General features: G+C 42.4%; 1 protein-coding gene across 1 annotated transcript in view; it reads right to left on the minus strand.

The window, feature by feature from the left end:
- Nucleotides 1-463: 463 nt before the first annotated feature.
- The window catches only part of WLS (Wnt ligand secretion mediator), a 99,105-nt gene continuing 72,426 nt past the window's right edge, over nucleotides 464-27,142 (minus strand). The window contains exons 6-12 of the mRNA XM_019732367.3: nucleotides 21,730-21,898; nucleotides 20,354-20,451; nucleotides 19,950-20,013; nucleotides 17,794-17,937; nucleotides 16,469-16,552; nucleotides 9,937-10,090; nucleotides 464-1,415 (exon numbers count right to left, since the gene is read on the minus strand). Of these exons, the coding sequence (XP_019587926.1) occupies nucleotides 1,306-1,415; nucleotides 9,937-10,090; nucleotides 16,469-16,552; nucleotides 17,794-17,937; nucleotides 19,950-20,013; nucleotides 20,354-20,451; nucleotides 21,730-21,898 (823 nt within the window). The 3' untranslated portion in view covers nucleotides 464-1,305. The remainder of the gene's footprint in view (nucleotides 1,416-9,936; nucleotides 10,091-16,468; nucleotides 16,553-17,793; nucleotides 17,938-19,949; nucleotides 20,014-20,353; nucleotides 20,452-21,729; nucleotides 21,899-27,142) is intronic.

A 27,142-nucleotide genomic window follows, 5' to 3' on the forward strand; every position in this document is an offset into this window, starting at 1 on the left:
TGTAGGTGAGGGAACAGCCAGGTCAGGTGGCTTCAACAGGTCCACACTAGTAAATAATAGACTTTTGACAGGAAACTGCCTTCTCCCCTCAGATCCAGCGTTCTTTTCTCTCTGCTATGCCGGGTTGCCTCTCCAAATGGCAGAGTTGAAATACAATCAAACAGACTATTTGTGGAAGTGGGAATAGGTGTGTGTTGGGGGGGTGGTAATAGGCTTCTAAATCATGTAACTTTTTTCCCCGACCACTGTTGCCACACATGCCAGCCTAAGGAGGTTAATCACCCAGTACAGAAAACGTTATCTTATTTCCAGAAATAGATACCACCCCAAACACTTTAATTTAATGGCAAAATATTTTAATTTTTCATAAAGCTATTTTCCCACCCACTCCCCACCCCATAGACTCAACATGGAAAAGAATCGGCATGCGTGCGTACTAGCTGAGCAGGACGACGTGTGCATATACGTCTATGCATATACATACAGGTTTATTTAAATGATCAGATCTACACTTTTGGAGGCTGTTTGAAGCATCTTATCAAAAGAAAACACATTTTAAGCAAGAGGTTAAAAAAAGCTTTTCAGACCCAAAGGCCATTTAATACAATAAATCCTACTTGGGTAGTTTAGCAAACATTTTTAAAACCCACATCCAACAGACTGGTTAGTATTGGATATACAGATTTGGTTTCAAAGCTGAAATGCCCCTGGTGTAACAGACCTTCTCATGAAATTCAGTTATTTTACATTATGCCGTAAAAAATAGGGACACATATCTATTGACAACTTAAATATTAACTCAATAGGCTACCTGGTGATATAAATAGAAAAAAAAGTGGTCATGAACTAGGAGTGAAAAGACTATGACACCAGCCTATCTTGGACTGTAAAGGATGTTAAAATCTATCCTAGAATCTAAAACAGGAAAAAGACTCAAATGTTCCACTCCATATAGACCACATCTGGCCCAAATCATCCCCCAAGGAGTATATACCCCCAACACATGAGGTTTACTAACCACCTGCTACAGATGTTACTATGTCACTAATTAACAATGATCGATCACAGAAAATGTGTCATACCAGAGGTTTTGTTATCATACACAATGCATTAGTAGCTGCAGGAATCTTCCTCCACGAGCTACGGTCAGAAGGCAAGCTGACAACGTCCATGCCGCTGGTCCAAGAAACCACAGCTAAGAGACAGGAGCATTCGTTTGCACAGTGAGCTCTCTCTGGCACGTTCCCCACTCTGGTTAGAGGGGCTGGGATGTGGGGGACAGTCCCAGCCAGGTGCTGCAGCTGCCTACTCCTGGGCCTCCTTGCGGGTCAACTTATAGATTTCGGTGGGTCCGTCCACGTGGGTGATAGTGGTGGTGAGCTGGAGTTCTTCCCCACTGTGGACACCCAGATCACCTGAAACAGTGTTTTTGGTATTAGACGTGTTCAAGGAGAAAGGGGAAGAAAGCTTGGGTTCATCTGAGTACCCATCACCTGATGCCAGCCCTCTTTCACATTCTGAGTTTATAGAGAAAAACCAGGACACAAACACCTGGGGCTCAGTCCCAACCTTTTCACTTGGACTTGGCAGTAATTTCATCTATTTTTGTCTCTCAGAAAAGAGATATTTATGAGAGATGAGTCAACTTACTGCTTATATAATTTGTAGTAATTACTAACATTTAATGAAAGCTTACATGGTACCTGACGCTATTCTCAATGCTTTATGATTGATTGTATTTAATCCTCACAAAAGCCCTCCAAGGCGGCACTCTGTTCATGCCAGCTTTACAGACGAGGAAACTGGGAGGAAAGTAAGGTGACTGCCCCAGGTGGCAGAGCAGACACACGATAGAGCCAGGAGCTATGTGGAGGAAGGAAGGCCCCTGCCAGGAGCTAAGCCAGCACAACTTGCCTCCCCGGCGACGGGAGGGCAGCCACACACACATTTGCTGTGGGTAATTTACAAAGTGCCTACTAGTAAGGAGAGCTGTTACGTATGAGTATTTACCATATGCACTACTGGGGTCTTCGCATGCCCTGTATTTCCTTATAAGATATGAAGACACCAAGGCTCAACTAGGCAATTAATTTCTCTAATATGATGCAGCTTGCTCTCAGCAGAGCTGGGATGAGGACCCAGACCTATGACTCTGGCTAGTAAAATCTATGATTTGTGTGTGGTGCTATTGTACCTTGAAGGCCAACTTTCCCCCCTTAGGGAATGGATGTGGGAATAGGACAGTAACATGGCAGGAGGGGGCCTCCTCCATTTGTCTCCAAATTCCATCAACTACATCTGCCCAGGTCTTGCTCATGCGTTATTCTCCCTGTCTCGGCTCCGAGCCTACTGCTCAGGGCACAAACACGCTCAGTCTCTTGCATTCCAAGAGAAAAAAACAAAACAAAACACCTCCAAAAATGTGATATGTTTCTTACTTAGAGGGGAGGGGCAGAAGAAAAGGAAAAATAATAAATGAAGGAAAAGAAAAAATTCTTCAGTTTGTAATAAGTCTCTTTCTCTGGTTAAAATGTCAACTCATCTCAGCTAATTAACAATAAGATAAAGAAAGGCTTTTTTCTTTCTAACCATTGCGAAATGAGACCAATCTCTGGCATTAGATTTAATCTCCAAGGACTATGGATGGATCCGTATCTCTGGTATGATGACCACAGGGATGTGTAGCTGCTGCTTGAGGCTAACCACCTGGAATGCATACTGGGCGCCACAAAGCTACACAAACTGCACCATAATGATATAACGATAAGCACGGCACCCAAAGACTAGGAGCAGTTTAATGACAATCATTTGTGTCCCTGAGACTATTTTGGTAAAAAGAAGGAAAATTCCAAGATTGTTTCACAGAACCTGGGAGAGATCTTCTAATATGAATAAAGGCTACCTAATTTTGCCCTCACAACCACTAAGGCAAAGTAACATCCCATTGCCCAGATATGGAAGCCAGGGAGGTCCCACACCATGAGTTCATATTTTTTTCTCAAGGTCACACACAATATATCCTGGAACAAAGATTCCAAGTCATCTGTGTGTACCTCCAAAGCTTATGTTCTTTCCATAATATTCTTGACTTCATTCTTTTCTGTGAAATTTTTCCTAGACCCACACTGACCTCCTCCCTATTCATCTGCAAAGCTAACTATGTTCAAATATTAACTCTCTGTAACAAAGTCCCTGGTTCATGGAAGAATGAGAAAACCAAGGAGAGTGCAGTATTTGTAAAGCTAAATTATTTCCATCCAAATGATTGTTGTTTCCTTTAAGATTACATCCTTCCTACATTTTGGGTGTTGATAAAACAGTGGATAGTAGGTTTTAAAATTCTTTTTTTTTTTTCCCTAAAGAATGCAAATACTCAGCACAGTATCTGGTATAGTAATAAGTGTTCATTAAAGTACCCACCAAGACTTGTCTGGAACAGGCCAGACTAGCTCTTCCCTTCTGCCCTCCACATGGCTAGGTCCAGCCTGGGGTACCAATACTGGTGTTCCCCACTGGGTTTAGGGACAAACCCTCAGCCTTGGTGGGACAGGGTTCAGGAATCATGGGCCAGCCATCTTTCAATCCCTTTCAACCTTCAAGGTGGTTTATAACAGGCTTGGCAGGAGCCATTTCCCACCCACCTCCACAGCATCTCCAAACACTCACTGCCAGGCAACTGCAAGGAGGAGGACACAACAAAGCCCAGAGATTCTGAGTGAAATCTTAGTTTTGTGGGCTGAGTTGAATTCTCCAACCCCACCCTCACCCCCACACAAAAAAAAAATCATTTGCTGAAGTCCTAATTCCCAATACCGCAGAATGTGATTGTATTTGGAGGCAGGGTCTTTAACGAGGTAATTAAGTTCAAATGAAGTATGTGAGGGGCCCTAATCCAATATGACCAGTTTCTTTATAAGAAAAGGAGATTAGGACACAGGCACGCAGAGGGAAGACCATGTGAAGACACAAGGAGAAGACAGCCATCTATAAGCCAAAGAAAGAAAGAAGCCTCAGAAGAAACCAACCCTGCTGACACCTTGATCTTGGATTAGAATTCTAGCCTCCAGAATTGTGAGAAAACAAATTTCTGTTGTTTAAGACACCCCTTCTGTGGTATTTGTTATAGCAGACCTACCAAACTAATACCTTTAGGAAGCAGAAAGGTCGTCTCAAGAAGATGACTGAGGTACCGCCTATCACAGTGGAGTGACAGTAATTCTAACACTCAGTAAATATGATTTTAATTGCAAGGACAAAGAAAGATCGGGTCACTAGTAGGACAGCAGGCCTGGGTGAGGTGGGAGCAGAAAGTGCCCGACTGAAATAGAGCAGGAGGTGCCAGGCTAGCGCTGGCAGGTCACCTGTTTCCCATCTTCATGAAGGAATGGGAAAAGGCTGTTGAGATCCACTTCAGAGTGTGAGTCCTCCGTGGTGCTAAGACCAACTCCATCACTGCTCACAGACATCAAGGAGAAGCTCGGCTGGCCATGGGTGAGCCATCTAGCATGCAACCATGGGAAAGAGCTCAATAAAAGGCAGCCACTATCAAAGCCTCATGACTCAAGCCAAACATTCACTGAGGCAACAGAAAGCAAAGCCACCTTTCTTGTGAAACAAGCAGCAGGACAACTTGGAAGCCTCCAGAAGTAAAACTGACACAGCATGGCAGCTAGCTACCAAGACATGAGACCCAGGGTTGCTGCTGTGGCCTCCAGCAGAATGAGTGCATCAGGCAGGAGACGTGTAGTGTGAACAGACACAGAAAGGAACCAGTGGGCAAGCAGCATCTCCTGTTCCCTTCGTCATAATCATCCAGTCAGGAATTCCATTTCTCACTTCTTTTCTAAAACCTTCTGACAAGAATTCTATAGACCAAAGAACACAAACATGAAACCTTTTATCCAGAATTGTCTGACTTCATTAGCAGCTCCAACTTATTTTTCCCACGTGAATTGGTGACTGAGGGGGTGTGGACAGTTTGTCATGTGCAGAGGGCATCGATATTGTACCCCTGGGAGGCAGTGCCTACACTCTGAACTAAGGTTAAAATCAGCAATTTGTTTCTGCCTGGGGAGACATCCAGAATGATTCACAAATTGGTTATGGAAACAGGTAAAAAGAACAACCTTAATGAAAAGCCAGCAAGAACAGAGCAGAAAATGTGTACAGTCCTTGCAGGAAAGAGGTCTAAAATATCTTTACTAAAGTGAAAAATTATATGCATGTTTGCATATACATAGTGTCATGCACGGCGGCCTGCGGGGTCTCAGCTCCCGCTCCCCACATAAGAATGCAGGATATGGTGAGGCCAAAAAGGAACACCCACGGAGCCATAGATAGGGGAGTCATACCACTATAGTCTCACTGGCGGCTGGGTTGGAGACACAGGAAGCAGGAGCCACAGAATCCGCTACACTCCGCCGTCCTAACTGCAATCCACGCTTGCTAGCTCAGCCACCATCTTCTTGCTAGCCCCCCATTTTCTGTTAGCATAGCCACAGCAGTTATATTAGTGGCCAATGGCTCACTGGTTACAGCTGACAGCCAACTAGCCACAGCTGACGGCCATCCAATCACAGTTGACGGCCATTTACTACCTGAGCCAGCACCTTTCCACGTGACAGCGAGAGCCTGGAAACTGCACTCCTGGCTCTGTCCCCACACATAGACACACATAAACACATACAATGATTTTATACACACACACACACACACACACACACACACACACACAATGATTTAAGTGAATGTGTTCACATCACAACTGCAGCTATGGTAAATCAATCAAGACGGAAGCCAGAGCTCCACACCCCTGCTGCACCAATCAGCTACTAAAAACATGAAAACAGGCTGGGTTGGAGGTGTCTTGCCATGTCCCATGTTGCAGGAGGCAGCTGAGGAAATCTTGTCTCCCAGACCAGGTTACTAGCATCCTGAAAGCAAGGACTGTTTCACTCCTTTGGGCTTCGCTTCGCTCAATCTTACCAACCTAGCACAGAGCAAAAGTCTATGCTGTGCTTCCATTTCTTTCTACTCATTCCCTCCTGACACTTCTAGGCATCTCTCTCTACCTCCCAAACAAAACAACACTTCTGAATGGTTCTTTCTCTTTCCTCATTCCCGTTGGCCTCTGCTGCATCTGAAACTGCATGCCAAGTTCCTGGAAATAAGCTTTGTCCAGAGGTTCATCCAGGATCCATCTCATGAAGGCAAGAAGCACCACACACACCTGGGATTCATTCTCCACAACAAGAGATCTGAATTTTTGGCTCCGGACCTTGAAAGCAAGGGGTACTGGTAGGGGTCCAAGCCAACTTAAAAATAAAAACTTTCCACAAAAAAGGAAAAGGAGCATGAAAAGGCTGGGGGAGGAGAAGAAATCCTATGCAGAAACTCAGACAACTTCAAAATACAGTGTATTCCCCTGAGAGTTCATTTTTCTAGGTTTCCACGTAACATTCCAAACTAACTTTTCCCAAGGAGCTTCAGAATCTTGGCAAATATGCCATGATTCCTAGGAAACATTGTGTGGTCTGGCAGCAGATAAAGAGAGGAAAAGTGAAAGAGAGCACAGAAAGAAAATGATCAGAGAACCCAACGTGGAAGAGCTCCCTTCCAAATGCACAAGGTCACAGCACCATACGAGAATAAGCACACAACCAGCTTCCAGGGCTCACAGGCTGCTGTGAAGTCACAGCTGATGATGTCACCATCATAGAATCGCTAAACTGTGTGACTTCTATGTTTATGATCAGAACAGGGTCCCAAAAGAGTCTGCCCACTAAACTGCTTGAAGAATGTTTTTCAAAAGGGGCCCTATTGGCATTTGGGGTAGGACAGTTCTTTACTACAAAGAACTGTTTTTGTTCATTGCAGGACATTTATTATCCCTTGAATCTAATCTGGCTACAAAACCACGTACCAGTCACAAAACCACGAACATTTCCAAACACCACTTAGCAAAAGATTCGGGAGACGTAACCTGCTGAGAACTAGCTTTTGAGTTTTCTGTGAATTGCCATACACACTATCTTCAACAACAAAAAATCTGACGAGGAACTGGTCAAGTGCTATTCTCAATTGCAAGGTTTTAAGCCTAGAAGGGTGGCTGTTGTACAGGGAAAGAAGTCTTAATGGGAGCTGCCTAACACCTGGCTGAAACTCACTCTCCTGGCCCAACAAGGTGGCAGGCAGTCACCCTGCTTCTGCAGGGTTGGCCCAAGCTCTGGCCTCCCACATACCTGAAAGTGCTGGAGCTGGGCAAACTCTCACCAGTGTCTGGAAACCTCTCACCTGGGACACAATTCCTCTTGGGCTGTCACTGTATGACAGGAGGTACATTTCTGCCCCTTCCTTGCTAACAGAAAAAAAGAAAGTCCAAGAATTTCATGGTTCTAAAAGATTTTAAGGGATCACTTAGAGTTGGAAGAAAAAGTGCACAGAAAGGTTAAGCAGTTTGCTAATAGTCACACAGCAAAAACCAACAGAATAGTTTATGTACATGAAGTGCTGTAGCACAGGTCAGTATTCAATAACTATTAACCATTAAAATGATCATTCCAACATCCCAGGAAGTCCAGTGATTGCTTATGTGGTGTTTCCCTGGAAGGTAGGAGCTCTATCTTTTGGGTTCCTGAGTAATATTCACAAGTCAAGGACAGGTCCATGCAGTTTCTGTCCAAGTCCAGCAGATGGCCATGACATGAAATCACGATTCTTGTTCACAAGCCCAGAATCCCTTCCTGCTGGTGTTACGAAGGTCCACTGTTAGAGAGGCAGCATGCTTTCATTTCCCATGCATGTAGTAACACCCTGTGTACTAGCAGTGAACAATGAAGGCTGCCTAGCTCACAACAAGCTCTCTAGAAAGAATGTCAATCAAACCAAGAGATGGGCAAGTGGGTAGCTAAGCAAGTCTTTTTTCTTGCCCATAACTCATGGACAAAGATGGACCTGATAGTGTGTGTGACGAAAAGTCAAGAAGTAGGAAGGAAGAGAGTCCTGATGTCTAAGACTCTCTTGCACAGAAGTGGCAGGTACGGTACTGGAGACAGATGGTGGTTGAGACCATTCCTCTATCGCTCACCCTGAGAACAGACGCCGTCCTTTCCCTGCTTCATCTCTCATGTTATCACCCCCTTGATTTTACCCTCCTCTCAACATCATTCATCTATGAAATATGAAAGCTAATCTAAAACTCTTACTAATTCACTCAACATTTTCAAAGCACCCTTGAGAACCGGTCCTTGCCCATAAGGAGTGAATATTCCAGCAGGAGACAGAAGGGACAGGCAAACTCATCCACAGCTACGTAGTGAGTGACATGAAAAGTGTAATCGTGTTCCCCCAGGCATGTTCCTTAGAACACTAGTTCTAAAAGATACACTGCCTGGAAGAAGGTTCCAGGGCCAAATTATTAAAAAATTGGAGGAAATGCTGTTATCCTCACCCATTTTAAAAGACTCACAGTACACATTAATGTACTAAAGGCATCAAGATGTCTTATACTAAAAACCTCAATGTTGAATAAAAAATCCAATGATTCTCAACCTTATCAGACTACTAAAACCCATCATCATCCCACGGCAATTATACTCTATTGAATGTAATTTTGCTGAACTCCAAATGGGGTGATCAGGAAAATGTTTCAAGAAGGAGGAAGCATTCTGAATGGGCCCAAAAGATGGAGGCAGGATGTGAATCCATTCATTCAACACACACTTGCTGAGTACTTCCTACTGTGTTTCCCCGAAAATAAGACCTAGCCAGACCATCAGCTCTAATGTGTCTTTTGGAGCAAAAATAAATATAAGACCCAGTCTTATTTTAATATAATATAAAACTGGGTATAATATAATATAGTATAATATAATTAATATAATATAATATAATATAATATAATATAATATAATATAATATAATATAATACCGGATCTTACATTAATTTTTGTTACAAAAGACGCATTAAAGCTGATGGTCCGGCTAGGTCTTATTTTCGAGGAAACATGGTATGAGCACGGCCAACTGTCAGGGCCCGGGGGACATGCAGACCTTAAAGCCCTGGTCTCTGATCCGAGGCACAGTGAAGGGCACTGGCTCTGATTTGAGAAAAAGTGCCCTATATTTGGGGAATAGCAAGTCTGTGGCTAGGGTAAAGCAGGTGTGAAAAAGAGAAGAAAGGATCTACACTGGTGGAGCCCAACAGTATAGGATTAAGTATGCAAAGACAAAGGCGCTATCAGATCTGATGTTTACCAGACCACCCATTCCAAGTTAACAGCAGGGTCCCAGGCAGTGATGTTGATCTCTCTCTGCAAGGCTGGTAGAGAAACCCCAGGCCAGCCCTTTCCTTCGCTGGGTCTCAGTTTCCTCATCTCTGAAATGATCGGACTGGCTAAGTTCTCTAAGTTTCCTTGCAGCAGATCAATATCTAAGACAGCACCTTTCAGCACTTAAGGAGAGGAAGGTGATGAGGACAGAATAGCTATTGGTTTGGACACATGTCCACAGCCTTGCAGAAAAAAAATCAGCAGGAGAAAAATGAAGCCCGCTTCATCTTTGACTCTCAGGGCCCAGTCCCGTTCCACCTGATGCTGTAGGATTTCTCTTCTCAAACTATAAGAATGAATGCGATATACTTTCTAACAGTCAATTTTCCTTGAAACACTTGAGGAAAGCAAATTTAATTTTTGTATTAAAAGTGGGACATGTTTTAGACTAGACTGTAATATTCCCCATGGATTTTAAAGATTAGAAAAATGAAGACTTAAAGAAATATCTGCCCCTGTGTTGGCTTTTGGCTCTAGAATCCCTAGGGGTACTCATTTACACTTGGAGGGAAAGTTTGATTGGGGAGGGCAGGGGCAGAGCCTTTGATAATGTAAGTCTTGTAGAGACTTATCTTAAGAAAGCTGTACTAAAGACACTGGAACTCACCATTGGACTGGTCATCCCCATAGTTCTTATGGGACGGTGCATACAAGAACATCAAAGCAAAGACATACAGGTTCCACATCCCATAGATGCCTGTGAAAAAGGCACTGTTCACTTGGACGGTGACACCGCCCCACTTCCAATGGCCTTCAGTCACCTATGGAAAAAGGACAGGGACACTGAGTTCAAGCCAAGAAGAAACACAACATCAATACAGGAACCAACCAACACAACAACCAAGTTTCTTTCTCTATATGGGAAAAGTGAAGGGCCACGTAAGGCTCCACTTTGTAACGTGAATCATACTAGTATGAACAAATTAATGAAGGGCTTACTATCTATACATGTCAGGCACAAAGTCTGCTTCTCATCTTGGCTGCACTTCAGAGTCACCTGGGGAGTGTCTCTTCCTAAAACAGCCATTCACCGTTGCCCCTAATTTAAAGACATCGTGTTTGTGTCTAACACTTATCGACAAGTATAATTCCTCCTCTGTCTTTCCAGCCAGCCGTAAACTCCCTACAGGCAGAGACCAGCTCTGGTTCATTTCCAGACATATCTGCAGTGCCTGAGGCGCCATAGGGGCTCCTTGAAGACAGATTGATTAAATAAACAAATGAATCCTTAGAGCGAGGAGTTTCCCTTCGTGGGGCAGTGTGGGGAAGCAGAAAGACACAGGCTTGAAGTCAGAGACCTGGATTCAAATCCAGACTCCACCACTCAGTATCTGTTTAATGTTAAGAGAAGTAAGATTAAGACCCTGAACTTTGGTTTCTGTAAGTGCAAAATAAAAACTTGCAGGGTTACTGAAGAGAACTAAGTAAAAATATTTCTAGAAATTTCCTGGTATGTAGTCAACACTCAATAAACCTTATTTATATCATGTCACTATGTAAGTCAGTGACACAGGTAATTATGAAGCTTTTACAATTCTGCAAGAATGTTTTGAGGCTGCTTTTGTCTGTTAATGACTTGGTAATTGCCCTAAGGCTAACGGATGACCCATGGATTACGCTAAGAACTGTCAACAAAACTGTTGAGCTGAGTGGCTAATAATTTGTGCCAGCTCTGAGATCAACGAAATGATTTTGATCACTTTTGCTTGCTATAGGAAATCTTAAATGGGAATAAAAAAACATCGGACAGATGTTCGAGTGATAGCTTTGTGAGGCTGGGTTTTATAAACCATACCTAGGAGCCCCTTCTTCTAGGAGCTAAAGCATAAGATGGCAACTATATCTAAATATGAACAACTAACAAACAGGTTTATTTAATCTCCTGTTTACAAATAGTGGGTCTATATTCATTTGGTACCCTCTTTAAAACCCATGATCCATTGGGGCACCAAGGCATAATATAGCTCTAAGTACAGTATTTTCTTTGGAAAGAACTGGACTGTCACTTAACCAGGTTAACTGATTATATAGACGCACCAGTTTTAGTTTCACATTGGTGATGTGTAATTTTTCATTTTTGTAATTCCTAAACAAACCACCACCATGAACTCTTATTTATTTTGGAAAATAATTTATTTTATAGGATATGCTCAGCAATGTTTTTGGCAATGAAGGATTTCATAACCATTACTGATTTTAGAACAATGTCACCCGCATTCACGCGACTTGGGACTTACTTAGAAATGTCTCCAGATGTCACTCTTCTTAATTTTAAGTGCAGGATACCATAACTTTATAAAAGAACATACTTAAGATGACTTTTTTAGTGCATATAATAGAAGGGGAAAGGAAGCTTCAAGGTGGTTCTTGGAAATGGATGTGCCTTGTCATTACACAGGGAACTCTTCTGTATGTGATTAAGGAGGAGAGGCGAGGCCAGGTGAAATATAGGTAAGAAGGAGGAAGGCAGTTCTTATTTTACTCTACTCTGTTAAAGAGTGGGCCTGTAACAGACCCTACTTCCTGTGATGTAAGCTAGGGATACTCAGGATTGGCAATTTTGCTGAAATTGATTCTTACAGGGATTGGCATGACTGATCCAAGGCAACACCTACCTGAACGCCTGGCACACAATGGTATCACAGGCAGAGTCTGCTGAATGACTATGGGCAAGAGTGTAGGGATGTGCAGAAAGGCCAGTGCAAATACATGAAGATAGAAAGGGGGCATAGAAACACTCTTAGGAACTATCTGATTGAAAAGTAAAGAAAAGTTATTGCAGTGCATAGCAAATCATAGTAATTGCACTTAAAAGTAAGAGGTGGGAATGAGTGTTATTTCATTTAAATACTGCTATCTATGATAATCCTTTATTAGCACTTAAAACAAGTAGTTAACACAGATATTAGCAAAGCTAAGATTTTTAAAAATAATAACAAGGATAATAACAGTTAACATTTATTCAATGCTAATGGTTTGTCAGGTACTATACTGAGAAGTGTATACGAAGCTATTATTTAGTCTCAATAACAACTCTATGAGTTAGGTAGGTAATATTTCCACTCAACACAGAGAGGTACAATACCTCGCCCAAGACTGCTCAACCAGAAAGTCATGGCTCTGAATCCAAAAGATGGTGTCCTTAACAATTATACAACACGAGAGTAGGAATTAAACAGGGAGAGTCTCTTAAGTTAACATATGAGGCAACTATTGTGTAAGGTCAAATTTCTTTTGGAGATTCATTTAACTGGCCATAGTGTACTTTATTTATACAGTATATGTACACACGGGTTTTGTTCATTTAAATCTGTAGATTAATATGTATGCACTATATATCCTAGACATAATAATGTATGATATATAATCCACTCTATATATGCAAAATACAGTTTTACAGTAGAGCCACTGAAATGAGATGCACATACTCAGAAAGACACATAGGAGCTCAGACTGACTGAGGAAATAGCATTTTCATGCCCCCCTCTCATGTTTACTTTGAGACACATGGACGCTGTTTAGAATGGGGTTGCAGAATACTCATACTACTTAATTTGTAATCTCTGAATGTATTATTTTCTGCTGAGGGCAAAGAGTTGAATTTGCATAAATAAACTATATACAGTGTCACTCTGCTGTTTAGAGACTCAATTGTGTTTTTCCCTCTCCTCTCTCAATTATTCATGCCTCAGCCATCCCAGGCTCTGAGCACATTCCCACCAATATGTACCACAGTAAGCAGCCTCAACAGAGCGGCCCTTGTAAATCCAAAATCTCATTAATGCCAAGGCAGAATGGTGACAGTCATTCTGTTTTAACTTTCAGAGAGAAAAATCAGGTAGCCCCCACCAAAATAAAAAGGGGGGAAAAAATCATCTCCTTTCTGCGTAAATCTTATTTCTAAAAGTTCCTGTTTTTCCTGATTTAACATTTGAACAATTTACTTTTGTGTGAAACCACCCAATTACACCCCTGGAGCCAAGTGAAGGTCAAATCCCTTTACACCCAGTAGTCTTGACAACCAACATTCCACTTAACAACAAGATTTCCAAATCCCAGACACAGGCTCTCTTACTGGAAACATTTCCTCTGTAAGGAACAGAATGAAGTGATCACACACACACACACACACACACACACACACACAGAGCTAGGGACAGGCTCTCTGGGAGTTTGCTGCTTGTGGCTTAACCTCAATGTCAGGCACCTGGGGGTCCCCTGAGTGAAGGTTGGTGACCTCCTCCCCTGCATTGCACTTCTGTTACCTACTGCTCGTCACCTCTAAATGCAACGCCTCTTTCTTTTCCAGAGGAAAGAGGCTAAAATACCAGACTGTGATGTGCCATCTCTTGGTTGCTAGGACTGAGGCCATTAAAATGGCAGGCATTAAAAGACTGCACCTCAGTACCGAGCTACAAAGCCTGAAGGTCACTGCATTCCACAGCTTCCCATCGGCCTTTCATTCCTGGCCTCAGAGCTTCAATATCCTGGCGAGATCCCCTCGCATTATATTTCATGGGGCTTAAATGCAAGCTCTCCCAGCAAGCCCGAGAGTATAATGGGAGTTTTAATACATTCCTTTTACCTAAGGCTGGGATCTATTTCAAAAAGTTACCCAATAGGTTTTCTTTCAGGTGAGCTCATTGCTGAGACATTCCAAAATGACATTAAAAAATAAATCCTCTGATGACTATATTAATACAGTACCTGGGACACTGAGAGTTATGCCTGAAAACGTCTTATATATCTATAAATAAACCTTAAAAAAATAACCCAGCAGGAGGAATGTGAGGAGCTAATGGAATCCAAAAGACCTCATTGCTTCCCCCTTGGAGTTGAAATCCACTCCCGGCCGACTGTCGCAGCAGATATAAAAAGCCAGCCACAGGCTGGAGCTGTGTTAGAAAATACTGGGGCAATGGAATATCAATCTTTTTCTCAAAAGAAATGCCACAAACTCTGCTCCTTGGAAGACTGACCTCCTTTGCTTTAAAAAGATGCACTAATTAAACATGTCCAAGGTTAAATTCGGATGACACGTAACCGCTTTAAAGATCAGCTAAATGTCCCTTCTTGACTTCAGGTGGAAGGGACTCAGAAGCGGGATGAGGCTGTGGGAGAATGACTGCAGCTTTCTAACGTGGCAGAAACATGTGCCAACAGTGCCCTTCCTGAGAACATATCTTGGTATTATTGCCTTTTATTCCTCAGCCCACCTTACTTGAGGTTCTTTTTCTCGAAGCAGTGTGCTCAGCTTTCTTGGCCTGGCAGAACTGTATTAAGTGTCACAGGACATTACCGAGGCACTGGAGGACTGGAAAGCATTTTTGTCACACGAGGGACTCAGTCAAGGGATAAATCAGGCCTCAGACATCCTTGTTTAAGCTTCAGCTGGTTGAATAAAAAAGTCATTCAGAATTTAAAATATTTTTACTGCATTTGGAGTGGAGAATGATGTTTCCAAGGTTTTATAAACAAACAGTCTGATACAAGCACAGCAGTGTTGTAGGTCAGGCACATGTGGTGAACAGAACTTATGAAGACATATGTGTATTTGTTTTATTTCTTTCCACATTCACTTAGCCTTCGGCAGCTACACTAACACTGCCTGGGGGCACAGCCAACAGGCCTCTAGGGGCTCCTGCTTTGGGTTAGAGGCACCCTTGGGTGTCCTTGGATAGAATTCATGGGGTCTGTGAACTGGAATGAGAAAAAAACGATATCTTTATTTTCACCAGTCTCTAACTGGAAGTTATCGGTTCTTTCAGTTACGAATAGAGAAAACAAATCCCCGTACTATGAACCCTACCTGTAATTTTGTCACCAATAGAAATCATGATATTTTCATATCAATACAGTTATATCTATCTGTAATATGTATACTTACAAGTATGTACGTATGTATATATGTATATAGCTATCTATCTATCATCTATCTGATTCCATTTGAAATCCAAAGTTTTTTATTTTGCTCATTTAAAAACATTCAAAGAAGAGGCCCATCGCCCTCACCAGCTTGCCTCAGGGGTCCACGGCACAAAAAAGCTTAGAAGCCCATGTACTAGAAGGAAACTTGCTAGCAGAATGGGACAAGTCTTGTCCTAAGGTTCTATCTGCACTACTCACATTCTCAATTTTGGCCTAATACAGGGATAATAGAGCAGTTGGCAAAAAAAGTTAAAAGGACTGGGTCCTGGTCCCTAACTGTCTGTAGTCCTTTGGCACAATATCCGCCTCTCTTGCTGCTCATAAGGGCACAGCTATTCATGCTCACAACGTGTCAGCCACACTGTAGAGCATTTTGCAAGCATTAATTCCTGTGATACTTACAGCCACCTTCTGCAGGTAGTATTATTACCATATCCATTTTACAGATAAGAAAATTAAACCTTAGAACTGGTAAGTCATCCATCCACTATGCCACTCAGCTGGAAAACAGCATAAATGGGACATGTCTCTGAGGCCATTAGTTCATATTCTAGCAAATGGGGATAACAATTCGTACCCTACCTCCCCATAGGATTTTTGTGAAGCTCAAATGAATGACAGATATGTAATACATTAGATATCAACAGTACTGTCCACTGTACAAAATAAATTACCAATATTTTTAAATTATTAGTATTATTGAGATTTTCAAGTGCAGCAAAGTGTTGAGTTTGGAAAATAACCAGCAGAAAGATAAGATTCTATGAAGGGGACTTTTGAATTTCATTTCATGTTTAAGTGGCAATATAATTACTATAAAGAATGGCTGATGGACTGTAAATGGAGCTATGTGAATGCTAGATAAGGATCAAATCAAATTAATACTCGCTTGTTGGTGTTCTGCTACAGGGCATGAAAAGTTTATTCTCTTAAGTAAATGATACAAGCACCCTTCAACCTGGCTGTAGGCTTTTAATTTATTTAGCAACTTTTTCCTCGTATGAGGCTGTACTGAATGGGAAAATTCAGTCAACCTCCGGCCAGATAATAACAAGTCCCAGATTGGAGCAGTCTAAGAAAACACGGCTTAATCAGCCGTCCAGAATTACAGCTTCCCTCATCCTTTCTCAGTAGCTCTATAGAATTTTCTGCACGGTGCAACAAGACCTCACCGGGGCTATTCCCTCCCTGACCTCTCAGGGTCCACTTACCTGACTAACAATGAAGAAGATGACAGTCATGGCAGCACAGGCCAAAGTGATAAGCATGAGAAACTTGAACCTGAAAATTAGCCCCTATTAGGAAAGAGAGAAAGAGTAGTTTAACATTCTACCAGCTACCATCAATTCTTTTCTCAATATATAAACCTATAAAAAGCTCATTAAAAAAAATCTGTAAAACCAAATCCCTAAGAATGATGGTAAAAATAATTTCGTATAGTAACATTTCTCCCGCAGAGGTGAATGTGGCTGAAAAATGTTATCAGGCCAGATATTTCCTATGTTCTTAATCTCTCATGAAACAGTGATACCAGAGCCTGGAAAATTATATTCACAGCACGTCATGAGGCTGCTAATTTCCCTGCTAAGCTGGTTATGCTTCTCTGCAAGGGTTCAAAGTTACCAAATCCAAGTTTTCTGCGGTTGTAATAAAATTCTGCTCCAGTGAACAAAAAGAAATGTGCATATTAATCAACATGAAGTGGATTTGGTTGATTTTTTTCATGTGTCACTCCAACTCTAGAGACAGGCAAAGCTTCAGAAAGTGCCCAGGGTTTCCTGAGAGTAGGACTGAAGGGAACCTGTGTTTTGGGGAGCAGCGCCTCTTATGCAGGGGCTCTTATTTGCAGATCCACTGCACATAGAAACCCTGTGGTTCTGCAGTTTCTGTTTCTTTTCACAGAGGAATTAGGCCCATGTCTCTAAGGAAAGCCACTTAGGCATGAGCCCAAGGCACCCTTGAGAAATTAAGAATGTGTTGCCTGCATTAGAGATTGGAGAATGTGGAGTATTTTACTTGAATGAGACACATGATCTGTAAGCAGAGGTTACTGAACTCTGCGCACCTGCTGGATGTTTCAGGGGAAATGTGGTCCTCTGGAGTCTGGAAATCAGATCACCTGGGCTGAACCCGTCTTAAGGCTGATTCTCAGCAAAAGAACCTTAACTAATGCCTCATCCCCAGCCAAATCCCAATTCTCCCATACTCAGATCTCCCATCTAGTATGCACCTACATTCCATCCCAAAGCTGAAGAACCTGCTAGACAAGTTTACTCCGCACTGGGGATAGAAAGACATTTATACCACAGAAAACTCCAAAATTCAGACAGGCCAGCTAGACGCTTCTCAGACCAGGATTTAGCCTCTTATTTTGCCCAGGGATCCTATACTACATGTGAATCTCTCAACGTGTATTTGAAGGAAATGCTTCCAATCTCCAGGTGTGTGTGTGTGTGTGTGTGTGTGTGTGTTTACACATCAAGCAGGAGATAGCGAGTACCAACCAGCTCCTGAATGACCTGAGAGATTTGCTTACCTCGTAGTGCAGACGCCGGACTTTGCTCATGGCTGGCAGGCTAGACTGCTTCCCATTGATGTTCCGAAACACCTGAAACACCATGAAGCACAGAAACAGGAAGTAGAGGCAGAGGCAGATGCCAGCCACAATGATGAAGGCCATCTGACAGTGTCCAGTAAAGGAAGTGGCAGGTGAGCCAAGGATACACGCACTTTCCCCAGCTCTGTTGGCAATACCCTTTGTCTCCAAACGTTCAGACAATTTTCAGGGGGGAAAAATACTAAAACCTGGCATTCTAATGCCAGTGACAGAGGTTTTCTAGTTTAGTTTTGTTTTCCTAGTGATAGAGGTTTTCTGACACAAAAGTACCATGGAGAGGAATGTTCCAAATTGCTCTCTAAGCCAAGTCAGAAGAGAAACGAAGATTTGCTTGTTAAAAATGCAGACGCTGGGGCCCACCCGAGACCTACTGAATCAGAATTTGCTTTTTAACAAGGTCCTTGGGAAATTCATATACAGAATAAATTTGAAAAGCACTAAAATATTGGATATTGGTTGCAAAATACTGATCAGGTGGAAAGCTGCATTAAAATCACTGGAGGCGTTAAAATACAGGTGGCCCAGGTCTGTCACGGCAAACATACAAAATCAGATTTTGCAAGGGCAAGGAATCCAATTATAACCACGTTTGGAATCCATTGGGCGAGTCTCTGGATTTTTATAAGGTGATTGAGATAGCCTGGACATGGAAGGGAATGGAGTGGGGGTTGGGTACAGTAGCAGCAGCTGCTAAAGGATGCTTGCCATGGGACTGAAGGTCTTGAAGTAAAACCAGGGAGGAAATTCTGTTTGCAATCTTCTGTCCACCAGCAGAAAACTCGTGTGAAATGGAACAGGGAGCAGAAGGACACTTGGCCAAGGTGGAAGTGGAGGGTGGTGGCTATATACTTTGAGATGGATTAGGGCACCTCTTGACACCTCTTCAAAGCTCAATCTGAGCACCACCAAGGCTTGGAGTCGAGTGAGCTGGCCTGAGAGACAAGGACCTGACTCCAGCTCCTTTCTGCTACAACTCTACCTCAAGCTGCATATTTTAAAATATTTTAATATGTGTGAACTCAGCATGTATTATTTCATTAACGAATACATTTAATGAAGTTTTGCCTTCTGTCCTAAAATCCATAGTACCTTGGAATGAAGGAAATATCGTTATTTGCCGCAGGACTTGAAATTTTATTTGCCTCCCAGGACCTCCATCATATCTGTAGAACAAAAGGGTTGGAGCAGACTTAACATTATAAATATTCCCCTTGTGGTGAAGCTAACATTTTTTGGTTGGGGGGAGGAGTGGGGGGGGATGGAAAAGCTCAACTCTCTCGTCTTTAAGATAATGATACTACTGATTTAATTTGCTCACAAAGTTCTTGGGATACTGAGAAGCCAATATAAACATCATGGCCGAACAAAGCATATTTACCAGCACATGACAGATGTTATCCATCAAGAAAGAAAACAACCCAAGCCTCTGTCCCTTTTCCAGAGGACAGTATTTTTTCTCCCAAAGTATTTAACATATTATTCAGAAAGATAAAATATTTAAATCCAGCATCCTAAAAGGGATAAGCTAAGACTGTCACTTCTGCTTCCTGCAGATGACTGAGACAGAGTTTATGCTAACCAACCAGAAGCCTTGGAGATGCCTCTGGAACTAATCACCTTAGCCTTATCGCCACTTGGTCTCAGAAATTAATAGCCGTGGCATGGTATGCCAGCACACCAAGGTTACTGTACAAAGTCTCACACGCAGATAACTTCAGAAATAGGCTCCCTCACTGGGGCCCACAGATGAACCTCCATGGCTCCAGGGAAAAGCTAGTCATGCTTCAGTCTGCAGTAAGCAAGTGTAAAATAGCTAGACAGGGTGCAATAAAAACAGCAACTCTGATCCCTCTGCTGTGGGGACGTGCTGCAACATTCGTATTTTGTGGGCTCTCACCCAGGCTTGAAAGCAAGCATTAATTCTTCTCATTAGTGTCCTTAATTGTGCTGTAATCATTTGTCTAAGGATCAAAGCTCTGGCTGAACACAGATGGAGAACATCCTTAGCAAAGGATCTTGGGAACTGGGGGGGTGATGGGAAGAAATAAAACCCTGAGCCCATCCAGGAAGGATACAGCCAGCTCTGTTCCAACATCTGTAGTCCAGATACTGTAGAAGGGATTCATGAGTTGTACCCCTCTACAAAGAGAAATGAGATAGAAAGGTAAGACACAATTAATACACAGGCAATGGGGAACTTTCCTTTTTACATATTCTTAGCTTTTCAGCAGGAGGGGTGGGCGCCGTATTTAGACTAACAAAAGTCATAGAGGATTTCAAGAGAAAGAGTTGGAAGAATATGATCATCCCAAATATATTGCATCCATAAAGAGCTTTGTCTTTGATTTAATCCCAATCTTTATCTGAGGATGTGACCATGCCCAACGCTTCTATTCCACAGGCTTCCAACCACCCTTCTCCCTTTTGAATACTTGTAAAGAGCACATTTCAGCTCAGAGTCCCACAGGCATCTGCTCACCTCTCACACATATCAAATATGAAGAGGCAGAAAGAGCCAACAGCAATGGGTCCGACTTGCTTCCAATACCCTGCTATGTGATTCCGCTCATGCTGATCCTGAGGGAAGCCGAATTGAGAAATGAAATAAATATGGGAAGAGCAAAGCAATTCTACAGGTGAGTCAGTCATTCAAACAATCCTTGCTGACAAACTTGTGTATCAAGCATCATGGTAGACTTTAGGCATATGAGAATGAGTAACACCAAAATCTCTGTTCCTAAGGAACTCACTTTTGTCAGCCCATCCTTCAGGGCTCTCAAAGTAATAACAAAAGGATGCTACAGGAACACAGACCTTGCAGCTTAGTGGTCCACAGAATCACTCATTCAGAATTAAATTCCTATGTGAGTTATCACTTGTGTTTGTTAAGGTGGGGTTGTCCCCAGAGGAAAAAATAAAGACTCTAAGCCATAAAAATATGTCAAGTGTAAGAGGTCTCTTATAGTTAGGAAAATAAATACCTGTTTTCCCTGTCTTTAAAATGAGAAAACGGAGAAAGGCAAAAGATACATCTTAGCATCCAGGCTGGGACCAGGTGGATAGTCCACACCAATTCATTCTTGGCAATCCACCCTTGGCAGGCTTTCCTCCTTCTACAGCTGAGTCCCCTCCACCTCCAGTCCTTGCTGCTTAGGACATATTCTCAGTGTGTCACAGCTGGTGGATCCCTTATGCCCACCGTAGCAATAAGCAAAAGGGTTTTTCTCCTCTCACTGCTCTCCTGAAAGGACTGCAAGACTTCAGAAGCAACGACCAAACCATAATGGAGTTTAAATACAGTCCACTCAACTATGAAGCACATTTGCCTGATGTGGGGCCCAAGCTCCAGCTGGCATATCATTTTAGCCACGTGATGATGGCACCATTCTTATTTTTATCCACGGCCCCTTCAATCCCTCTTGAAATATGATTTGGTGTCTGTGTAAACTGACCAAGGAGGTCAGTATTCCAGGGTAATAGGGGTTACTAGGCCACCTGGACACCTGGACAAATTGCCAGCTGGAAAGAACTGGGCCCACATTCTCTGGTGGTTACTTTGGTTCTGGAAAGAGGTCGATCAGAAGCCCAAGGACAAGAAATAATGATAATCATTAATATTTGTGTGTTTACTTTCTGCTAAGTATGTCACTCTCATTTAAATCTCACAAAAACCCTCTACATAAATCCCATTTTATAGATGGGGAACCTGAGATTCAGAGAGATCCAGTCACTTGCCAAAGGTCGGCTAGTAAGTGGTGAAGTAGGACTTTGAACTGACGGTCTGACTCCAGAGCTCACTCCTGTAACCGCTAATTTATTCTGCCTCATCCCCTGCCCCTTCCCAGGGGCTCTTACCATCATGTGCTCGCCACAGAAGATGATCCAGAAGGAGAGAAGCATTGCATAGAAGATGCCCTGTCGGATATCACCAAACAATAGCATCCAGGTCCAGTCAAACCCAATGGAAAACCATTCCACTGGGATATTGATGAAAGTCATGGAAATCCCAAGGGCAAAGATGACTCTGATGGTGAGAAAATATCAGGAAAACAACTTGATTCATTTGGGAGGCAGATCCTCAAAGATCAAAAGCCAGTTTGGGGGATTAAGATGTTACTTATTGGGACTGAAGTAATATGATCAGTTTCATAGCTCTTGAGTTTCTACACAGAAATGCAAAAATGCATTATTTTGTTGGCACCGCTGCACAATAAAGGACTGTTACATTAATCTATCTATATAATTGAACCTAACCTCCTTAATCTCTGGAACTGTATTTTGGTACCAGCTCAGATTAAGAGTTTCCTACAATGTTTTAACCCTCTGCTTAAAAAAGATTTTTATTAAAATGTAGCTCACATACAATATTATATTAGTTTCAGGTGTACACTATAGTTATTCAGCATTTATATACCTAAGTACCCAATCACCATGATAAGTCCAGCAACCATCTAACACCATACTATGCTATCACAATATTATTGACTATATTCCCTATGTTTATGAATGCATTACATCCCCATGACTTATTTCTTTTATACCTGGAACTTTGAACCTCTCTCTTATTCCCTTTCACCTCATTGACTATCTATATTCCTTATGTTTTATTTTACAATCCCAAGACTATCTTGTAACTACCAATTTGTACTTCTTAATCCCTTCACCTTTTCACCTGCCCCCCAATACCTCTCCCATCTAACACCCCGATAACTCTAGTATCCATCTGACACCATACACAGTTATTACAGTATTATTGACTATATTCCTTATGCTATACCCTACATTCCCCTGACTACTTTGTAACAACCAATTTGTCCTTAATCCCTTCTACTTTTTCACCTACCCCTCCGAACCCCCTTCCCATCTAGCACCCATCAAAACGCTCTCTGTATCTATGAGTTTGTTTCTGTTTTGTTTATTTTCTTCTTTAGATTCCACATATAAGCGAAATCACATTGCATCTGTCTTTCTCTGTCTCACATACTCCACTCAGCATAGTACCCTCCAGGTCCATCTATGCCGCCACAGATGGCAAAAACCTATTCCTTTCCATGGCAGAGCAATATTCCATTGCATGTATGTACCACCTCCTCTCTTTTGATTCACCCATCAACGGACACCCAGGCTTCCCCCACATCTTGGCCATTGTTAACAATGCTGCAATGAACATATGGATGCAAATGTCTTCTCGAAGTAGCATTTTGGGTTTACTTGCATAAATACCCAGAAGTGGGATTACTGGATATTTCTTTATCTCTTGTTACAGCTTTTGTTTTAATGTCTATTTTGTCTGGTATAAGTGTTGCTACGCCAGCTTTTATTTTTATTTTTTCCATTTGCTTTATCATGAAATATCTTTTTTCATCCCTTTAATTTCAGTCTCTGTATGTCTTTTGATCTGAAGTGGATCTCTTATAGCAGCATATGTAAGGTCTTGTTTTCTTACCCATTCAGACACCCTATCTTTTATTGGAGCATTTAATCCATTTACATTGAAAGTAATTGTTGGTAGATACATAGTTATGACCATTTTATTCATTTCTTTTTTCCTCTTTTTTGTCTTCAAGAAGTCCCTCTGACATTCCTTGTAATACTGGTTTGGTGGTGATGAATTCCTTTAGCTTTTTCTTGTCTGGAAAGTTCTTTTTATGTCCTTTGATTCTAAATGATAGCTTTGCTGGGTAGAGTAATCTTGGTTGTAGGTCCTTACTTTTCATCATGTTGTACATTTTTTGCCAGTCCTTTCTGGCCTGCAAAGTTTCTGTTGGGAAATCAGTTGATACTCTTATGGGAACTTCCTTGTAGGTAACTGCTTTTCTCTAGCTGTTTTTAAGATTCTTTTCTTTGCCTTTAACCTCTGGCATTTTGGTGTGGGCCTCTTTGGGTTTATCTTGTTTGGGACTCTCTACACTTCCTGTGTTTGTGTGTGTATTTCTTTCGCCAAATTAAGGAAGTTTTCCATCATTATTTCTTCAAATAGTTTTTCAATTCCTTACTCTCTCTTCTCCTTCTGGTATACCCATGATATGAATGTTGGTATTCTTGATGTTGTCTCACAGGCCTCTTAAATTACCCTCATTATTTTGGATTCTGTTTTCTTTTTGCCATTCTGATTGGATGTTTTCTGCTACCTTATTTTCCAAATCACTGATGCGAACCTCTGCTTCACTTAATCTACTGTTGATTCCCTCTAATATGTTCTTCATTTCAGTTATGATAGACTTTATTTCTGACTGGTTCTCTTTTACATTTTCTATCCCTTTCTTGAGGAGATCACTGAGCATCCTTATAACCAGTGTTTTGAACTCTGCATCAGGTAGATTGCTTGTCTCCATTTTGTTTAGTTCTTTTTCTGGAGCTTTTCTTTGATTTTCATTCAGGATATGTTTGTTTCACCATTATGGCTGCCTCCTTGTGTTTGTTTCTATGTATTAGGTATTGCTGCTATGTCGCTTGGTCTTAGTAGAATGGCCTTATGTAGTAGGTGTGCTGTGGGGTCCAGTGGTGCATTCTTCCTGGTCACTTGAGCTGGGTGCTGCAGGTATGTCCCTTGTGTGGGTTGTAGGTGCCCTCCTGTCGCAGTTGAGCCTTGGTAGCTGTTTGCATGTCAATGAGAGGGACTGACCCTCAAGTTGACTGGTTGTGAGAACTGGCTGTAACTACAGGGGAGCAGCTGTGGTGCAAAGGCTGACTGTACAGAACAGGATTCGCTCTAGCAAGGATCTGGTACCTGCACAGTCTGCTCTTTGGATGTGTCATCCTTGAAGGTGGCTGGGTGATGCTCTGGCTCAATCTAAAGCTGGCCACTATGTGTGCCAGCCCTGGAGCTTCCTACCATGTTTCCCCGAAAATAAGACCTAGTCGGACAATCAGGTCCAATGTGTCTTTTGGAGCAAAAATTAATATAAGACCCAGTATTATATTATATTATATTGTATTATTATATTATATTATATCATATTATATTACATTATTATATTATATTATTAAAGACCCGGTCTTATTTTACTATAAGATCGGGTCTTTAATAATATAATATAATAAGACCCAGTCTTACAGTAAAATAAGACCGGGTCTTATATTAATTTTTGCTCCAAAAGACTCATTACAGCTGACTGTCTGGCTAGGTCTTATTTTCGGGAAAACACGGTAGAAAGGGCCCTGGTGCAGGCCAAGTTCAGCTACAGCCTGTGGCCTTCCCGGGGCCACATGGCATGAGGCACAAAGCAATCCTCAGATAGCTACCACCCGTGTTGGGCTTGGAGGTACCTCAAGAGGTCAAGCCACAAACAGGATGGCCCACGAGTGCTGGGCTTGGGGCTGCTCAGTAAGAGGTATAGAACACACCAAATTCAGATGCTGTTTGTTTGGGTTTTGTGAACCTCTGAGAGATTTTAGGAAATTCTGCAGCATGAGACAAGACAGACCACTTGTATGGAAAAGCCACTGGAAGAGGCTTGAGTGTGCACAAAATTTGGGTGGGGTGGGGTCTCAGAGAATCATCAGGATGAGGTGGACAAAAGGTGTCAGTCAGGTTGATGGAGACTGAGGTTGGTGGCCATCAGCATCTGCACTCTGGAGTGGGGAGGGCCAGAACTTCTGTCTGGTAGCAAGCTGCCCCTCCAGCCCTTGGTCTGAAGTCAGACAACTCAGTTCCTCCCCATATGTCCCTGGTGCCTTTCCAGCTGCTGCCCCAGCTCTGGAGCTCAGAGCTAATGAGTTTGTCAGTGAGTAAGTCCATGTGCAGGCTCTTTAAGAAGAGCTCTTGGATCTCCAGTTGCCCAGCGTCACTCAGCCACAGTTTCCACTGGTTTTCACAGCCAGAAGTTGTGGGGACTTCTCTCCCCGGCACTGGAACCCTGTGCTGGGCAGTCTGGTGTGGGGCTGGAACTCTCCACTCCCCTGGGGGGAACCTCCACAGCTGAGATGTCAGATATCCCTCCCGAATTTCTTTTTTTCCGATTTTTTTTTTCAATTGGGGAAGGGGAATAGGACTTTATTGGGGAACAGTGTGTACTTCCAGGACGTTTGTTGTTTTTTTTTCAAGTGAAGTTGTTGTCCTTTCAATCTTAGTTTTGGAGGGCGCAGCTCAGCTCCAGGTACAGTTGCCTTTGCTAGTTGCAGGGGGCACAGCACACCATCCTTTGCAGGAGTCGAACCGGCAACCTTGTGGTTGAGAGCCCATGCTCCAACCAACTGAGCCATCCAGGAGCTCAGCGGCAGCTCAGCTCAAGGTGCCGTGTTCAATTTTAGTTGCAGGGGGCGCTGCCCAACATCCCTTGCGGGACTCGAGGAGTTGAACCGGCAACCTTGTGATTGAGAGCCACTGGGCCATGTATGAATTGAACTGGCAGCCTTCGTAGTTAGGAGCATGGAGCTCCAACCGCCTGAGCCACAGTCACATGTGAGCTGGCCCCCTCTCGATTTTTAACAGTCACATGCAGCTGTGGGACAAGCCTGTTCCGTGTCTCTGCCCCTTCTACCAGTCTCAAGGTGGCTTCTTCTGTATGTCCTTATCTGTACGACTTTGGTTCATCTAGATACCAGGTGATTCTCAATGATGGTTGTCCTGTAGTTTAGTTGTAATTTTGATGTGGTTGTGAGAGGAGGCAAGCACAGCATTTACCTACTCCACCATCTCGACCGGCATTCCCCTCCATTGCCTTCTTAATCAGACTTCATTGAACATAATTATCCTCTCTTACCTATTCAGGTTACATTAACTTGATCATTAAGAACACTCATTATTATTACAATATTCTCAACAACCATGAATTATATAAGCATATTTGTTTCAATAATAAATGACTCCAAACAATATGAAATTCAAATTTTAGCTGCTTGTTTAGTTTTTATTTTGCTTTTCCCTGTCACACTGTTAATTGTCACTTCTCTATCAAAATATCATTCATGTAGTCACTGATTTATTTCTACTTTCATTCATACCAATGAAATACATATGTTTATTAACACAGATCATACACCCACAGCATTTTGTTAGGGCTTTGGATACCTAAATGAATAGGACCAGTTCTTTCACTGGTGGAGATACACTTAGTGGTTGAGCCAGATAAAGAGTGATAAAGTGTGATAAGCAATATGATAGAGGTGTGCACAGGCTGCTACCAGGACATCTAACTTTGGCAGAGACAGAAATTGAGCTGAGTTGTGAGTCAAAGTTAGGGAGGTAGAAGGGCATTCCAAGCAGAGGGAGAAGTCTGGATGGAGGCACAAAAGCCTGGAAAAGCCTGAAGCATTTGGGGATCTG

Source organism: Rhinolophus sinicus, chromosome 14 (assembly GCF_057876585.1).
Source record: "Rhinolophus sinicus isolate RSI-liver-muscle chromosome 14, RSI-T2T, whole genome shotgun sequence".
NCBI classification, from domain to species: domain Eukaryota; kingdom Metazoa; phylum Chordata; class Mammalia; order Chiroptera; family Rhinolophidae; genus Rhinolophus; species Rhinolophus sinicus.